This window comes from Trachinotus anak, unplaced genomic scaffold (genome assembly GCF_046630095.1).
Source record: "Trachinotus anak isolate AG129_WGS33_773 ecotype Australia unplaced genomic scaffold, CSIRO_AGI_Tana_v1 ptg000012l, whole genome shotgun sequence".
NCBI lineage: Eukaryota > Metazoa > Chordata > Actinopteri > Carangiformes > Carangidae > Trachinotus > Trachinotus anak.
Window position 1 is genome coordinate 16,580,698 of NW_027273863.1, and position 16,947 is coordinate 16,597,644.

Sequence of the window (16,947 nt, forward strand, 5' to 3'; positions counted from 1 at the left end):
TTTTTTCAGGTTCTGAAAAACTAGAAAAATAAGACTTATTGTTGCTTTTATCGCAGGTTTAAAGATGGACGCATCTTAGACTTAAGACGTTTTCTTTTTTAATTCATCTCCAGCTTAGACTAACTAATCTTTCTTCTACTAAAGCTGTTTCTTTTGCTTCTTCCATAGTTACTGAGCAGGAGACTAAAATACCAAGGAAAACCATCATCATGTAAGTGCAATGGAGTAATGGACGAAACTGACCCTTGTGCATGTGATATAGATTATTTTTGGCCTTATTGTGTAGACATTGCTCGATAAAACAGAGCATGGGCTGAGAGGAAATTTGGAGCACTTTAGCGTGTGTGTGCTCCTCTCTCTGGCCCCATGTATGCATCACTGTGTTGTTTTTAAAGTCTGAGTGCAAAGGATTCTATCACAAGGATGATGAAAGGATGGGCTGTTTTCACCAGGGTGCTGTCTTCTTTAACTGGTAACTTTATTATTGCAGCTCCTTATACAGTATTTATATGTTACTTCAAGTCACTTTTATTTATATAGGCCAATATCTCAAATCATAAATTTGCCTCAAGGAGCTTGACTGTCTGTACAGCATTCAATGGCCTTTTTATAACCTCAGGAGGAGCGACAGGAGAGATCACTCTTTCAGGACAGACTTCTGGATGCATGAGACAAGTGCTTCCTTAACATCAGACTTTCCTTTCCAGTTTAAGGGGAGTCACCTTTTCCTAATTAGTTACATAGCTCAGTGTCACTTGTATGGGTGACTTATGAGTGGCCATTTAAGTCCACCAGCTTCAGTCATCAGTGTGAAACCAGCATATAGCCTGGTATTTTGTCCATAAAATCTTCATCTATACCACTAATATTATCTATGGTTGTCTTTTCAATCCAGTGAGGAGACCATAACCACTGTGGTGAAAAACCCACGTATGAGGAGGCACAAATCCCCTGGCTTGACTATTGCTGGAGCCCACCGCTCTGAGACTTCCACTCCAGAGCCCTCTACCACCAGGCTAAGGAGGATGCCCACTCCAAGAAAGACCACTATCCCTACCCTCTATGTCACTGAACCTGAGGGTGCTGAGGCCAGAGCCATGGAGAGCAAACCCAGGTGGGTTGAGGTAGAGGAGGTCATCGAGTACAAGGTCAATAAATCTCCCAGGCTGTCCAGGAGGAGAGGCATCTCACCTGCAGCGTCTGATCGTGCAGCCACTCCCTCCAGACCCAAAAGGTCTCCACCAGAAAACCCAAACGCTAACAATTCTAACAACAAGCTGGTGGAGCAGGCTCAGGCCGCGCTGCCTGGAGACGTCAGCAGTCAGCCGCTGTCCTGGGAAGAGGAGGAGGGTAATGCTCCCTCTGGTTCTGCCTCTGGAGAGCCATATGAGCTCTCAACTGTCCTCACTCAAGCTGGAGAGGACAGCGATGACCTGGATGATCAACAAACAGTCATCTTTGAGCCTGATGATGAAGATAATGATCATGATCTGTTCAGAAAGCAGGAACCTAAGATCCTAAAACAAGGAGATCGTGTTTTGACCCTGGAGGACTTGGAAGATTATGTTCCAGAAGAAGGAGAGACCTACGGCTCCTCCAATGTTATCACTGAAAAGCCTTGTGAGATCTCTGTGCTGCAGAGGGAGATCGGTGGGTCCACAGTGGGACAGCCCGTGCTCCTGAACGTGGGGCGGCCTGTCGTGGTGCCGAAGCAGAGGAGCAGCTTCTTCAGTCGGGTGAAGGAGCACCTCTCCAGCAGTCTTTTCTCATCCACTGTCCCTCAAGCCAGCGGAGCACGGTCCAGGACGGAGAGGAACGTCCCCATCCAAGTGAGCCATGCAAAGCTGGAAGTGAAGCCCTCCTACTGCTCAGAGGTGCAGAGAGTTGAGGGTGGCCAGCAGAGCTTTAAAACCAAAGTGTCAACTCAGACCTACGGCTACACATCAGTGGGAAACCCAGTCACTCTTCAAATTAGAGATAATCTTTATCAGAACCAGTAGAAGCAAACATTTTTAATTTGGTACCACAAACCCTCTTAGTCTTAAATGGGGACATTTCTACTTACATGATGAAAAAGAACATATCCTAACCTCAAGTATATTTTCTGCATTTGATAGACCATTCCATTTTGAAGCTTCCCATCAGAAAATAGACTCATCCTGAGTCTTTTTCCTTTTTTTGTCAAATGGTTAGAGCCGCCTGGTCTCTTTAGGCTAGGCGAGTTGGAATGGCACCGTAAGCAGGTTTCAGCCCTGTGCAATATGTGTTGTACAATGCTCATGATAGACAGAGGCTACAAAAGCAGGGTTTGACATTTTACTGACAGTTTCATTGTCTATTGTTGAGCTGAATTCATCTCATCACATTTCACTTATATATACCTTCACAAATTCATGAACCTTGACCCACTATCATTAACTGATCCAGGCATTATCTTTAGTGTTGACTCTTGCCATATTCATAAACAAATATCCTTACAGGAGATATTTAGATATACATTTTTTCTGGTTTTACTTTTGTACCTTTTCAAGAATTTTTGCCTTTTGCAATTTTGCAGTGCCTTTGATTGCTGGATCAGCAAATGTTGGAGTTAAAGACTATTGATGATGTCATGACAGCATGTCTCTATTTCAGTATTGCTGTCAGTTAACTTAAATATGCAACACTGATTATGTAAAACTAACAACAGAACTTTGGTAACTGTTGTGGTACAATGTACAATCAAAGATGTACAATCAAATTACAGTCGGTCTGATAGAATCAGACAGAAGTTCTCTACCATTTATGTTGTTTATATGATTTTGTGGTGAGCAGCTTATACAAATGTTACATTTCTACAAGCAAATCATTTGATAGGTGAACTGACAACCTGTTTCACATCAGATCTCTAACTGTGTTTGACTGCATCTGTTTGCAGATGTGTCTAAAATTAATTGTGATTTGAATGTTATACTCAGCGTTTCAGACATTTTGACATCTGTTAATGCAGTGCAATGACCTGTGAACTCACAGGATGACACAGGGATATTCACATGTATGTGATATTTAGATGAGTGACTGCATGTATTTGCTCTTCCACAGCAAATGTTTTTATCAAAAGTAACCTGACCTGTCATGTCATATTTGATTACGAGCAAATGTTTGAGCAAAGTACTTGAGCTCAGAATTTATTTCCTTTTCAATGCAATTTAGAATGTGACTAGAATAACTGCTTCCTCAAAGATGTGTGGTGTTGGTGTTGTTTAAAGGTGTTTTAGTTAGCTACAAGGATCATGTTATGTAATAATATTAAAGGCACTAATAGATTGTAATTGCTTGTACTGTACATGTGTAGTTTTTGGACACTCAAGTGTTAAATCTGAATTAAATAAACTGCAAATAATAAGTAGTTTCTTTCACAATTCTTACTTACAGCACGCATCCAAATAATTATGACTCTAGTATTGTGTTTTGACATATTTATTGGAGTTTCAACGTGTAACATAGTCTTACTGCTGGATGTTTAATGAACTTAATGAACAACAAGCGCAATATTGTAATAGTGAAATTTAAATGGCAAACCAGAGGACTGCATGCATCACAATGAAGATGATGTAACATTTGCACAATTATTTAAATAGCAATGAATAATAAACTGTTATATAACAGGAACACAAAATCATCTGCACAAAGGAATGGATGTTACAAGGTGCCTGAATATAATTGTTGGGGTATTTTTAATATCAATGAAATTGAAAAAATAAAAAAAAAAACATGCCAATTCACAAATGGATTATAAATGTTTTCTACACTTTCAAGTAAAAAGAGGTTTATTGTGTGCTTAATTCTGAGCAATTTAAAAAAAGATAAACCTGCCATTTAATTTGTCTTCAAGGTTTAAAAGCTCTTCTTCTGTTAGGAATCAAAACAGTCCACTGAATGTCATTTTACTCTACAGTTGAAGCTGCAAAGTGATAAAAGTTATACAATATAAAAGTTTACAAATTTACAACTGTAAAATAAACTGTTAAATTGATCTGTATAGCCCCCCCAAAAAATAAAAAAGCTATGTTCTAAGTGACAATAGATGTACTACTGTTTCTTTGTGCTAAGCCACATTTTCTACCCCTGTCATGGGATTTAATTCTACTACAGCACTCCAGTATTTATCCTCATCCAGCAAACTAAACTTCAATGTTGGTAGCACACCATGTGGCCATTTACAAAAGTCTGTAGAGTAAAAGCATTAACCAGCACTGGAATAGTTTTATTATTTCAACAGTACAGCTGACTTGCATGTTTCCCGTGTGAGTAAACAACTGTCATGTTTTCCATGTTTTACCATCTCTGCAAATCTATTTCATCATCACAGTTACACAAAAAAACCTCTAATGCAGTAAGAGTAGCATAACCCACTGCTGCTAACCGAGATATCCAGATACATGCTTATACCCTTCATACGCTTGACTAACCAGTTTATCTGCAAGATGGAATGAGTTATTTCACGTCCTGTTTACATGTTGGTGCGAGGACCAAACTGCAAGCAGTATATGTTTATCTGTGTTCAGTAAATCCTGTCCAACAGAGAACATCCTACCATGCTAGTCTCATCAAGTAAGGATTATTGGAGTATCTTTTTTCCATACAAATGAAATAAAAATATAAAAAGCGCTTTGTCAGTAAAAAAAAAAAAAATGTTCCACTTTACATTATGTTATCATAAACTTCTAAACAGTATGTAAATTCTACACACAGACCACCATCTGTGGGAATGTACACGTCTGGAATGGAGGTCTGTGGTTTTGTGAGGAGTGGCTGGATGGGACTAAATGGTGTCAGGATGCTGCGGTCTCCTACGAAGACATGTTGATTTTCTTGACCTTATTTATTTCCTGGAGAAAGAAAAAACAAATGTTCCAAATACAGCTATTTAATGCTGGTTATGAAATAGAGACAAAATCTACAACAATATACTATGTAACTTCTGCTGAGCGGCAATCGCTGTGGCCACAAATGGTAATTACAGGAAAGCGGCACATTAAATTTGCCTTCATTTCCCAAGATCCTCTTAAGTGAGTTGCTTTAAAAACAAGATCATCTTTATCTGTGACATGCAACTATGTAGTCATACAAGTCATACAATGAACTAAACAACTTATTAATGTGAACACACAGCAATATCAATTTAATGTTAGCTAACATTAGCCACCTCTGGTCATACCAGACCGAATAATACTGTAGCAACAAAACAGACAGAGGAAGATGAAAACAGGCTCCTCGTTTTTAGTGGACAACTGTTAGCTCCATTAGTTATTTGAAATATCTACCCCTAGCTGACTACAGCCCCATGTTTTGGCCTGGTTATGGTTCCTAAGATATGACTGGATAATCACCATTTGGGGAGGGGATTAGCAAATGGTCAATTCAACTTTTCATTTGTAATAAGACAATTGTGTTATAAGGGTGTGTTTTTTGATGTACACCTCAAAGCATTAAAACTGCAATGAAGCAGGGTGTAAAAATGTGTGAATAGTAACTCACCTCAAGAAGAGCATTTTTTAACTGCCCATAAGCATCCTCCAAACTGTCATTGACGATTACAACATCAAATGCACCAGGTTCTTTACCTAAAAAAAATAAAAATAAAAAATTATTCTAACAGTGATGATTTGAACATCTCTGTGGTTTAAAACTTTCGTTTTTCTGAGCCAACTGGAAATACTTACTAAACTCCATTTCCACTTTGGCTGTATGTAAACGCTTCTGGAGGCTCTCCTCTGATTCAGTTTTTCTGTCTCTTAATCGTTTCTCCTGCAACAACAAAATCAAGTCATCAGAGGGCATTCAGAAATATTCAGAGCATCCAAACCTGTACAACCAGTAGTGACAACAGGGCAAGTCCAAATGTGACCAAACTGGTTATTCAAGGAAATGCATGTCCTTGTGTTCTCACCAGGATTGCCATGGATGGCGGCTGGATAGAGATGTAGATAGGATTGAGGTCTGTCCCTTTGATATTCCTCACACCCTGCATGTCAATGTCAAGTATACAGATGAGGTTCTTGGCTTGGACGTCTTGCACAGCAGCTTTACTCGTCCCGTACATGTTCCCGGAAAACTCTGCGCTCTCAATGAAATCGCCATTGTCGATGCCTGTCTGCATCACCTCCCGTGTAACATAATGGTAATCTGAAATCCCAGAGTAAGGACACATACAGAAGGAAAAACTCAAAAACTGGTAACTAGAGATTAAAATATGAGTTGTTTGCATGGTTGTGAAAAGGGAGGAACACTGTACCTTTGCCATTCTCCTCTCCAGGTCGAGGATTTCTTGTTGTATCTGAGGAATGATTAAACATTTATAGTTTACTGGATTTGAATCTAGAGCTGAAATTATTATTAGTTAATATCTATATATATATTTTTTTCTGTTTTATATCATTGTACCTTAAATATCCTTGGGTTTTATACCCAAACAAAGTCACATGAAAATTTCACCTTAGGTTCAACTGTGAAATGCCTTTTTCTAATATTTCATTTTATAGACTGATTAATCAGAGGAAACAATTGCTAGGTAAATCAATAATGAAAATCAGCTCTATTTGAATTGCACATTCCTACACAGCCACATCTACAGGTTTGACTATGCTAATCAACAGCAACCCTAGTTGTTGGCACACTTACGGGAGACGCTGAAGCCAAAGACACTGTCATATTCCTTCATGAGCTTCTTCAGCAGAGTGCTCTTCCCTGCCCCGGAGGGGCCGCTAAGCACCACAGGCCTAGGTCCAGCCATAGCTGAAAGAGAGGTAGAGAGATGAGGAGTGTTCAGTATGGCCAAAAAGAGACTGAGGCTGAAGGGTGACACAAAACCACAGAAGTCTTACTGCATGAGTCATCATTGGACCAAACCTGTCAGTGCACAAATGTATGGCTTTAAAAAGAGAACAGTTTCACACCATTACAGCAGTTTAGACAAACCTTTCTCTGGTGGGATAAACATGATAAAATGATAAGCCAGCGGTTCTCAAAGGCAGAGCAAATGATGAGACCAAAATATCTCCCACGGGAAGAACAGCAATCAGCTGATAAGCAACCTGGAAGGTTACCATGGTGCTGTAGAGGAACACTTCCTCCCTAATTGGAGAGCCGTACTGTACTTGAGATGGCAGGAAAGAACAGAACAGCTAAGAATTATTGAGGACTGAGCAGCCTTCTAAAACAGGCACAGGACCATATTCAAGTAATCCTAAACCATTACAACATAAAAAAGTTCTATGAAGTCTGGATGACCCCCACAGACCAACAAAATCTCATGTACGACTTGGGTGACACAAGTGTCCTGATAAAGGAGTCTGGTTGAATGAGTTTATAAGGGGGGCATACAGGCCTCTTAACCTGTAAGCTTTCATATGCTATCTACAACCCAGTTAGAGAGCCTCTGCTTAGACAAGGCACCACCCTTCCTGTGCCCTCAATAACAAACATTGCATCAGACACCTCTATATTCCTCCCCTCCACCTCTACAGGAAAAGGCAGATTGGCATTAGTATGTAGCTCCTCTGTCACTGGCTGCAAAGTGAACACTGCTGAATTATCAGTCTGGCCAGTGGCATGCCAACGCAGTCTGTTCAGATGAACTAGTTGGTTTGAGAGGGAGAGCTACAGCATGCAGTGCGCTGATGCTTCCAAGGCAAATAGGTCGACTTCTGCTCTGCTGTATCTCTCCCAAATCATCTGAACTACCTCCAGGAAAGCCTGTTGGCAGGAAAGCACAGCCTCTGCCTTCTGCACCCTTGGCAAATGCATTGCCCTGAAAATTACAAGACGAGGCTCACGAGAGAAGCCCCTGCGCCTCCTGCAGGGACTGCCTGGAATGAGAGCCTACTTCAGGTCCAAGAATAGGAAAAAAAAGTCTGACAGCTAGGTGTACTGATGGGACTGACTGGACTTGGTGCCCTCTTGGTGGTGCCAAGACATGATGGACATCTGTCATGGCCATCCTCTGGGCTAAGAGGGATCAAGCAGGAGTTGCAAATGGAGAGCATAATGGACATCAGGACAGAGTTTCTGTGATAAATCAATAAGACACCATGGCCTGAGGGATCAGATGGTCTACCGGTGCGGTGGTGGAAAGAGCCCAGTCCCTCCAACAAGGAGCATCATCAAGGTAAGCACCCCCAAGCAGGTGTAACACTGTAAGGCCAGTGATGGCAAAGGTGGTGAGGTGCAAATGGTTGCTAATGCTAATATACACAACCTACATGCTTAGGCAATAAGATATAAAAAGACACAACTGCTGCTTATCAGGCTCCTCCTCCTGAGGTGGCTTGTATCACCCAGGTCAAATGCATGACTTTATTGGTATAATGTCTCCACCTCCATAAGATTTATGTACCATCTCGGCCAATCAGGAAGAATGAAACAAGACTCCCTTTAACTAAATTATACAGCCATCCGGTCACTAAGCCTATAAGCAGAGTACGTGTAGTATACATGTTTTCAAAAGCTGCTTGTTTCTCAATATCTTACCTTCTTTATACTGTGATATGTTCAACACAACTGATTTCAAGGTAAGCTACTCAAGTACAGAAAAAAAGTAAAGCCCGTAGTGTTGCTCCTTACCTTTCCTCAAAACACACAGAGTGCAAGTAGACAACGCATTCAAGTCAGCAGGGCACAGTCACACCCGACTGTTTGTGGGTGGACGGTGTACAAGAGCAGAGGGGAGGAGGAAAAGAGAGGGCAGGGCCATGTTTACCCACCAGTGGACTTTGACGTCAAAGAAATAATATACTTTAAGTGGAATATACTTAATGATCTGATGTGTGTATTTCTTCGAGTCCAAATCCTTTATTCTTCAAGTAATTATATATATATATATATATATATATATATATATATATATATATATAGCTGCTTTTCTGTAACAACTGAGCATATTCCAAATAGGTATTAGCAGTAAGAAACCAATTATGACTGAGCTATTAAGCTGCTAAAACAACTACAGTGAAGAGCTAATATCAACCATCATGTTTATCAGTTATATGCTTATTACTTACGTCAATATCAGGTATCAGAAGGGTTGGCAATTAGTCAGAAAATTAGGTATTCCATATGACATGATGACCTGCACTAAATTACAAAAAAAATATATATATATGTAAATTAACCTAATCCATCTTTAAAAACAAAAGTAAACTGTGCTTAGACTTTGGCACGGTCTGTGGTCTTTTAATAGAAAAGAATAAAATCACAGCATTATCAGCCGTCTTGTCTCCAGGCGAACCACATGCAGCAAGGTTGTGTTTGCAGGTGCAAATGACAAGAGTCGTTTTCCATTGCCTCTTGAACGCTTCCCGTAAACAGCAACACGGCTTATTAAAGGTGCAGGTGTTCCTTTTTCAGAGGTCAGTGTAGAGGCAAGAAGCCTCAACATTTTCAGAGTCCTATCATAGAATAGGTATCACCCCAAAACCCCAACCGCAACCCCGACCCTGCACCACCAGATTTTCAAAGGTTATCCATGATTCTATTTGGGCAATTTACAGCAGCTTCCTGTTATCATTTAGAAACAAACAGGGCTGCAACAACCAAATGTTTCTATTGAAACATTTTTCTTAGTTTATCGTTTAGTCTTTAAAATGTCCAACACAATTTCACAGAGCCTAAGAAGATGTCTTCAAACCCAGAGATATTTAATTTACAACAATATAAGACAAAGAAGGCAGTAAATCCTACACATTTGAGAGGCTGCAACCAGTTAATGTTTGGCGTGTTTGATAAAATAATTAACTGTCAGAATTAATGCAAATTTCTTTTTTTTTTGATTGATGGATTATTTCAGTTCTAGAAGTAAAGATATTTTTCATGCCCATTATCATGCGGGCTGCTTATACTTGAAATGTTCACCGAACATTAATGGACAAAATAATAATAATAATTCAAACAAACAAATAAAAAAAGCCTTATCAGCTGCCAAAATGAAAATATAATACCACCTAAGCGGTGATAAATAGTGTTGGAACACAAATTTAAATTTGTTCCAAAATTTATTGAATTTGTTCCACACATTCAATAAATTTCTATTTTAAGATTTTCTTACTACCATTTATAAAGCAACAGATATAACAACTTAACAAATGAACATCAAATGTGCAATTTTAAAACATAATTTTGAAGAACAAATGGAAAATGTTCATAGTTTCTGACATGTTAGAAACTACTAAAGAGGAAAGTATGGCACATTGCAAGTCTCCATTTGCCTCTTCATATCCACAGAAAAGTTGGATCACAGGACTACGAGGAATTAACATCAGCCCTGAAACAGACAGACTAACTGGATCTAATTTGAATTTCTCACTGACAAAGCACATGGAACCTGCAGCTTCCACTCAACCCCTCATACACAGATCAGGGCTGCGTGACAGGAAATGAGAGACGTGAGTTTACAATCAACATGGGCTGACGCTTATTGGAAGCTGCACTGTGCCTGATTTTAACTGTGTGCATTGAATCACATGTGATTGATATTTGCCTGTTTAGGTCATGTGAAATCTGTTAGACCTTAGCGGCCAGGCACAGCCCTCTAAGTGTACAGTTCATTGTTCAAGGTTCTCAGAAGTGATGATTCAATGCCTTGTCTTTATCTTACATATTGTCTTATCTGATAGTACATTAATATATTTGACAATGTGAATACCACCTCAGGCTTTGTCACCATTTCATAGATAAAATGATTTATTGATTCATGGAGAAAGCACTTGACAGATTAATCATTATTGAAAATACTCATTTTTTGCAGCCCTCAAACGTACAACGTACAGTTTGTAATGTCAAAACAGTTGTGTTGTTAGCTCAGTTTGAAACAGAGGTGGTTTGGACACACATTCAACCAGTTTTCCCCTTTCAGTCTAATGCTGTGATCTCTTCATTCTAGCTCATCTTTTATTAGATATCATTTATCCAATTATTATTATAATGTGAGTGCCACAAGTGTCTTGATTGGATTTTTTGAATACTTAAACCTAAATGGCTTTATTGTTAACTGGTTGAACATAAGATGCAGGAGTGAATAGAGACTTTAAAATATTGCATCATTAGGTTTTAATACATTACAGTCTATAAATTATACACTGCATGTTATGATAATGACCTTATGTACAGTTGATTAGAGTGTAATATGCAGCCTTTTAAAATGTGAACACAAGCGCTTTGTTATAAATACAATTTAGCTGAATGGGTCTCCACAGACTGTAATATAATATATAATATATAAATCTACTTTGATTTTTTGAGTGCAGGACTTTTACTTGTAAGTGATTATATTGTGTTTTAACGTGGATGTACTGACACAGGTAAGTAAATACTTCTTCAACCACTGAATGTCTAACAGTTGTCAATAAGAAAACACAATTATCCATGATCTGGCATACCTATGATTGAACTACAAGTAACATTGCATCAGCTAAACCTAATCGAGCTCAGTAAACAACAACCATCTTCTCCTGAGGCAAATGAATGTCTGTCTCTTAGCTACAGGGATGCAGAGGACAATTCAAACACACCGACATTGAAAACAGACAAACGAATAAACAGACAAACATCATCCTTCTTACCTGAAAATAGCCTGGAAAAATATCTCATGTACATCGGGAGTTACGTTAGTCTAAGACTGTGAGCCCTTGTCCGGAGGGTTCTCTCCCTCCTCCGCTGCGAGAGCCATGAGGGAACCGGGGCTGCCTACGTCATCACTGCGGGTCACAACATTAACACGTCACGACGAGAATGTGCGAGACAAAACAAAGAAACGTGAAGTTTTGCTAACATTAGCCGAAGGGAAAATACGCTACAAACGCAAGTGTTTTAAATATATGAGTGTAATAGACTGGTAGCTACGTTTTTTTTTACTTGACGCGGTGACTAATGTGCACATGTCGAGGGACTTTTATTGCTGTAGCTTTGTTTTTAGGGCGCAGAGTAACGTATGCTGCATAGCATAGCCTAACTTAAGTTAGCACGATGTTTTACTCAACTGTTCCGCTCGAGCTCCATTGACGCGTTTGTAACAACACAGGCGAAATTAGTTACCGGTTTAGTTTCAGTGCTCTGAGTAAAAACCGACACTAGGAAGCACATTGTACCGACCTATGCAGGGAGGTTACACTCACCGCAAAACTTCCCGGATGAGTGAACGCTGAAGGCCTGTCCAATCGCGCAACTCGTGTGATACCGTGGCTAAAAGTTAGCTGGCTGAACCAGCGGCCTGCAGTTCTTAATCTAAGAGGGACTGTCTAAACATGTTTGGTTCCTCAAGATCTGGAGGGGTCCGAGGAGGCCAGGACATGTTCAACTGGGATGACGTGAAAGTCGATAAACACAGGGAAAATTATCTGGGTAAGTTTAAGCCAGGTCGGCTATCTGCGCTAACCAGATACATTGCTAGCAGATGTCTGCTAACTTACAACCAACAGGGAAAGACATGTAAAATCACACCTAAACTACACGCAGTGGCTCTAGTGCTCCACATGCTGCTTCTACATACCTTTTTTTGTAGAGTCCCTCATTCCACAGTGTCTGGGATGGTCTAGTCCTTCGGTTTCGTCCTATTTCCACCCTACAAACAGCTAGTCCTAGCTTTCATTACTCCCCCTTTCTCTCTCACTGAGCAGACACACGTAGCCTCTCCGTTATCTGAGCCCACACCGCTGGCAACATGTCAGCATGCCAATCAAGGTCTATGCAGCACTCCACCAAAGCTGTGATTTCTCAGGATAAAATCGAATAACGTTACAGAATTTGTTCAGCAATTTACATGAACTGACGAAATGGGTATTAATGTACAATGAAATGCTTTTTGTCACGGCAGACATGTTAGCAGCGGCAGATCTTTTTAAGAGTCTGGTGAGGTGGCTCTGGAGAGAGGATGTGACTCAAGATGTGTATGTGCAAATTTATCCTTCCTTCATGTGTGAAATCAAACGGGAAAGTCTACTCAAAAACTTTACTTTGTGCTGTTGCTGTGACCCTGGATAGTCTTTGTTGAGTTGCAACAAGTAGTTAGTTATCAATCCACAAACAAAGTGATTGCCATTTTAAAAATGCATTATGTTTTATAAACAAAATAATAAATCACTGCATTGGGGAAGGAATTTGCATATAAATCAGTGATTAGAACAATTGTTAGTTGATCATGCGTTGCAAGATCTGAAGTCACTGAAGTCACTGAAGCCACCAGGAGGACCGATTAATTTTTGCTCGGGGTATTGCATGCATGAGATTTATATGATTGTAGGGCTAAGATCTTCACCGTATATAGAGTAACTCCATTTCCACTACAGCAGTGACCGCCTGCTGTTCAGCATAAGGATGGACTGGTTAAAATTCATAATGTAAAGAGAAATAACATGTATAACACATCCTTCTCAATCACTCTTAATTCCTCTGTGTTGTTTCCAGGGAACTCATTGATGGCACCAGTAGGACGATGGCAAAAAGGGAAAGACCTGACATGGTATGCAAAAGACAAAACAGGCAAGGGGGCTTTGTCGAAAGAGGATGAACTTGCTGCCGTCAAGGCTGCAGAGCACGAGGCACTGATGGCTGCCCTGTATGTATAACTTCCTAAAAAAAGAAATGGGAAAGAAATGCCAGCATAGACTGATTAATATCATTAATTTACATTTTCTGTTTTCAATCCAGAGGGCACAAGAATATAAAGAGACAACCAACTGGCCTGACCAAAGAGGTATGTCGCTTTGTTCAGTTTTGCTTTCAGTCAAAAGCTTGGAAAAGCTTTTTAAAGAATTAGTTTGCTTTAAAAATGTTGAATGATATGAATTTTATCCAATTTTGTTACCAGGACCTTGCAGATGTTTGCAGAAGGGAAGAGGCTGATGGTGAGGAGAGAAATGTGGACCGTGTCTCAGGCTTGGGAAGCTCAAGGTGATTTTTTTTTTCTGTCCTCTTCATAGGAAACCATGGTTCTATTTTTGCTCAGTCACAATGTTCCTCTTGACATTCAAGTGGTGGCAAGAGAGCTGCTTATCCTAGTGCACTGTGATTGTAAAGTGTTTGTTTACAAGTGCGTGTTTCCATTTACAGTGCAGGGTCAAGGAAAATTTTGCTGTCCCAAAAAGAAAAGGAAGCTGTGAAAATGGGCTTACCAGTTTTTACAGTAAGTTTTTTTTTCTCTCTCTCTCTCTCTCTCTCTCTCGACGGCCTTTTCAAACGTCAATGAACAATGGGGAGTCCAGGTCTTAAATATATTGATAATATTAATAATGTGTATAATGGACAAAAAGGACTTGTGGTTTCATGATAAAACAAACGGAAACAGTAGTGGTCAAGAGAAGTTTATTTCATGCAATCTGCACTTTGATGTAAAGATGAAAAAAATACTGCCTCTACAGCACCACAAGACTGAGGGTCGTTCAGAAACTGCCACAACGACAACATCTGAGAGTGTAGGAAGAGGAGAGATGGAACAACGGTGCGTATGCATATTATTAGTTACCATCTATATCATGAAAAACAAAAAGCTTTTAATTCTACAGGGGAGAATGTGGCCATGTATCCAGTTTTTCATGTTTATTTGAACAATCATTATCTTCACTACTCATTTTTTTTTTTAACTCTAGGCATGAGAGCAAAAAGAAGAAGAAAGAAAAAAAGAGCAAGAAGGAGAAAAAGAAGAAGGAAAAAAAGAAGAAAAGGCAAAGAAGAGACTCGTCCTCCTCAGAGTCAGATGACAACAGAAAGAGGTCAGTTCATTTCTCCACCTAGATCTTTTTGTCGTGAGCAGTAGCACCTGTCACCCGAGAATGGATAAATAATGGATATGGGATAAATATGGTTTGGAATTTTGGCATCAATTAGTGATATTGTGTTGTATTTTAATAAATTATGTTGAATTATATGCCCCTGCATAGAGGCCAAATTTGCAGACTTGCATTGAAACAGAAGCTTTCCTCTGTCAGCACTAGAGGGCACCAAGGCACTGTCCTACACACAGCAGCTTGAAGCATTACCTTTTAAAACTTGGCTGCACTTACGCCAAGGAAATAGATGTAATGTGTAAATCAGGTCTGTAAATGGGAGAGAGGTATACCAGATTGAATAGTGTAATTTATGTGCTTTGGTAATTCGTGTGCAGGATTTACATGAACCAACATATGATGGTGGTGTACAGCATTCAAGTTGTATAAGTAGATGAAACTGCAGAAGTGTATCAACACAATTGTTAGTTATTTTCAGTTACAGCTGCCATTTGGTGTTTTCTGTGGCTGTCACTGCAAAGCTCATCTGGCAGTTACTTCTTTCCCAGCGTCACAACATTTAAACTGATCCCCACCACAACGCCAGTCATTGATTGTTTGTTTCCTTTTACTCTTCAGGCACAGAAAGGACCACCATCATCATAATCCATCATACCATAGTCAGAGTGGAGCCAGACCCCATGACAGCCATTCAAGGGGGGGGGCAAAGGCTGAGCGACAGCCCTCCTACCCCTGTCATCGACAGCAGCGGCATGACACAGACTCCTCTGATGGGGGGTCTCCTGTCTCCCGTAACCCCGCCAGCCACAAGATGGCCCCTGCTGGTGCGACACAAAGCCACAGGCGGCGCCACGACACAGACTCGGACGACTAATGTCCCCCTCCCCGCAAATTGAAAGGTGCATAATGCGGACAGAGCGCTCTACAGCAGCTTGACTGGCCCTGAAGCCTTCATTTACCCTGGACAACCAAACAGACTGGTGATGGAGACAGGTTAATGTGTCTGGCCTCCTGTTTTAACTTCTCACCCAATGAGTTGGGCAGTTTGTCCGGGGACACTGTGTGTTTTGTGTTATTTTGAGTTGTGTTTGACAACAAGTTAATTGTGTAACACATTCTGTATGATTATGACACCAATACTTTCTGTATTGTCATAGGTCATACATTTTCAGTTTTTATTTTATCAGATAAAACACCATGCAAGATCAAATACTTGGCAAATCGAATCATCTTTTATTTCTATGCCTTGGCCTCGTGGCGATTATTGCTCAGGAAATTGTAGAAATGTATGTTTATCTTGCCACATGAACATATATTGTGTTCCTATATGATTTTTTTCTGGAAACTCCTCCCCTGATGCTCAGTGTTAACAACAGCTTAGTAAATTAAAAATATTCAAAAACTGAGAGATTAAATTATCATTTTTGTGCTAATGTGTCTGTTCTAAGGGTATCATATGGGTATAATGGTATGCATTTAGCTAGTAGCTTTTCACAGAAGTGAAGTTGAAACTTTTGAAGGTTGGAGCACGTTGTCACCAGCACAGTGCATCAGTAGACACCAGTGATACAAAGAAAATACTTAAGTATAGGGTTTTGCGCCTCCCTCTTACAAAATGAAGTCTACATTTGAAAAATAAATTATGTGTGTTTCTGGGAGTGTTTTTGTTGAAAATTAACTAGGATGCTCCTCGATTGCCTTTGCGTCTTTGGACATCTCCATCCAACTGTGCCTCTTGCACTACTCAGCAGCTCTGGTCCTTTTCTTTTTCTCAGTCATGCCATCGCTCCTTAATCCCTCACCGTTCTAGTTTGAGCTCCCTGACTGGTGTGATACCATTGGAATGCTCTCCACTGGTCATAATAGAGTGTAGTGTTTGCATTTGCCTTGAATTGGTCTGAAAGAGGGTATTCTGCTGGCTGGCACCTGGGGGGTGCACTAAAAAAGAGCAAGGCATTCATAAAGAAGAGTGCAAAAAACCAGGCTGGTCCTTTTATATGGCCGAGTACCGTTAGACCGCCACACACAAACCAAGCTGATGGAGCAGCAGGAGAGGGGGCCAGACAAAGCCACCCCATGAGGGACCCGAGACTCGAACTCCCTCTCCTTCCACCACTACCATACTCTCCTGCCATGTTTTATAGGCTTGGCTGCATTAACCACGGCAGCCTAATCAACCTGCAAGAATGCT

At 40.2% G+C, this 16,947-nt stretch overlaps 3 protein-coding genes across 17 annotated transcripts in view; 2 read left to right on the forward strand and 1 right to left on the reverse strand.

The window, feature by feature from the left end:
• obscnb (obscurin, cytoskeletal calmodulin and titin-interacting RhoGEF b) overlaps nt 1–3,388 on the forward strand; it is a 57,801-nt gene extending 54,413 nt beyond the window's left edge. For all 12 annotated transcript variants that reach the window (XM_071492909.1, XM_071492910.1, XM_071492911.1 and 9 more), the window contains 2 exons: nt 169–211; nt 896–3,388. In XM_071492909.1, coding sequence (XP_071349010.1) covers nt 169–211; nt 896–2,000 — 1,148 coding nt within the window. In that variant the 3' untranslated portion in view covers nt 2,001–3,388. The remainder of the gene's footprint in view (nt 1–168; nt 212–895) is intronic.
• Nucleotides 3,389–3,443: 55 nt separating this feature from the next.
• Nucleotides 3,444–12,691, reverse strand: guk1a (guanylate kinase 1a). 3 transcript variants are annotated; one of them, XM_071492942.1, is made up of 8 exons: nt 12,524–12,689; nt 11,598–11,732; nt 6,664–6,777; nt 6,278–6,319; nt 5,933–6,168; nt 5,706–5,790; nt 5,521–5,606; nt 3,444–4,871 (listed from the first exon to the last, which is right to left on the reverse strand). In XM_071492942.1, the coding sequence occupies exons 2-8, from the start codon at nt 11,629–11,631 to the stop codon at nt 4,833–4,835; spliced, it is 636 nt and encodes a 211-aa protein (XP_071349043.1). In that variant the 5' UTR covers nt 11,632–11,732; nt 12,524–12,689; the 3' UTR covers nt 3,444–4,832. The 3 variants fall into 3 exon arrangements, with proteins under 3 accessions (XP_071349043.1, XP_071349044.1, XP_071349045.1); XM_071492943.1 differs by lacking the exon at nt 11,598–11,732 and having other exon boundaries at nt 12,524–12,691; XM_071492944.1 differs by lacking the exons at nt 11,598–11,732; nt 12,524–12,689 and adding an exon at nt 8,605–8,700.
• cunh1orf35 (chromosome unknown C1orf35 homolog) lies at nt 11,731–16,164 on the forward strand. 2 transcript variants are annotated; one of them, XM_071492938.1, is made up of 8 exons: nt 11,731–12,375; nt 13,438–13,588; nt 13,681–13,726; nt 13,841–13,923; nt 14,083–14,155; nt 14,391–14,470; nt 14,619–14,741; nt 15,375–16,164. In XM_071492938.1, the coding sequence occupies exons 1-8, from the start codon at nt 12,279–12,281 to the stop codon at nt 15,628–15,630; spliced, it is 909 nt and encodes a 302-aa protein (XP_071349039.1). In that variant the 5' UTR covers nt 11,731–12,278; the 3' UTR covers nt 15,631–16,164. The 2 variants fall into 2 exon arrangements, with proteins under 2 accessions (XP_071349039.1, XP_071349041.1); XM_071492940.1 differs by lacking the exon at nt 11,731–12,375 and adding an exon at nt 12,774–12,920.
• Nucleotides 16,165–16,947: the final 783 nt, after the last annotated feature.

Bases quoted from the DNA above. Each gene is read 5' to 3' on its own strand.
- guk1a (XM_071492942.1), bottom strand. From the start codon at position 11,631: ATGTACATGAGATATTTTTCCAGGCTATTTTCAG. The intron at 6,778-11,597 runs GTAAGAAGGATG...CCTCTCTTTCAG, and splicing joins TTTTTCCAGGCTATTTTCAG to CTATGGCTGGACCTAGGCCT. The intron at 5,791-5,932 runs GTGAGAACACAA...TTGTTGTTGCAG, and splicing joins CGCCATCCATGGCAATCCTG to GAGAAACGATTAAGAGACAG.
- cunh1orf35 (XM_071492938.1), top strand. From the start codon at position 12,279: ATGTTTGGTTCCTCAAGATCTGGAGGGGTCCGAGGAGGCCAGGACATG. The intron at 12,376-13,437 runs GTAAGTTTAAGC...TGTTGTTTCCAG, and splicing joins ACACAGGGAAAATTATCTGG to GGAACTCATTGATGGCACCA. The intron at 14,471-14,618 runs GTGCGTATGCAT...TTTTAACTCTAG, and splicing joins AGAGGAGAGATGGAACAACG to GCATGAGAGCAAAAAGAAGA.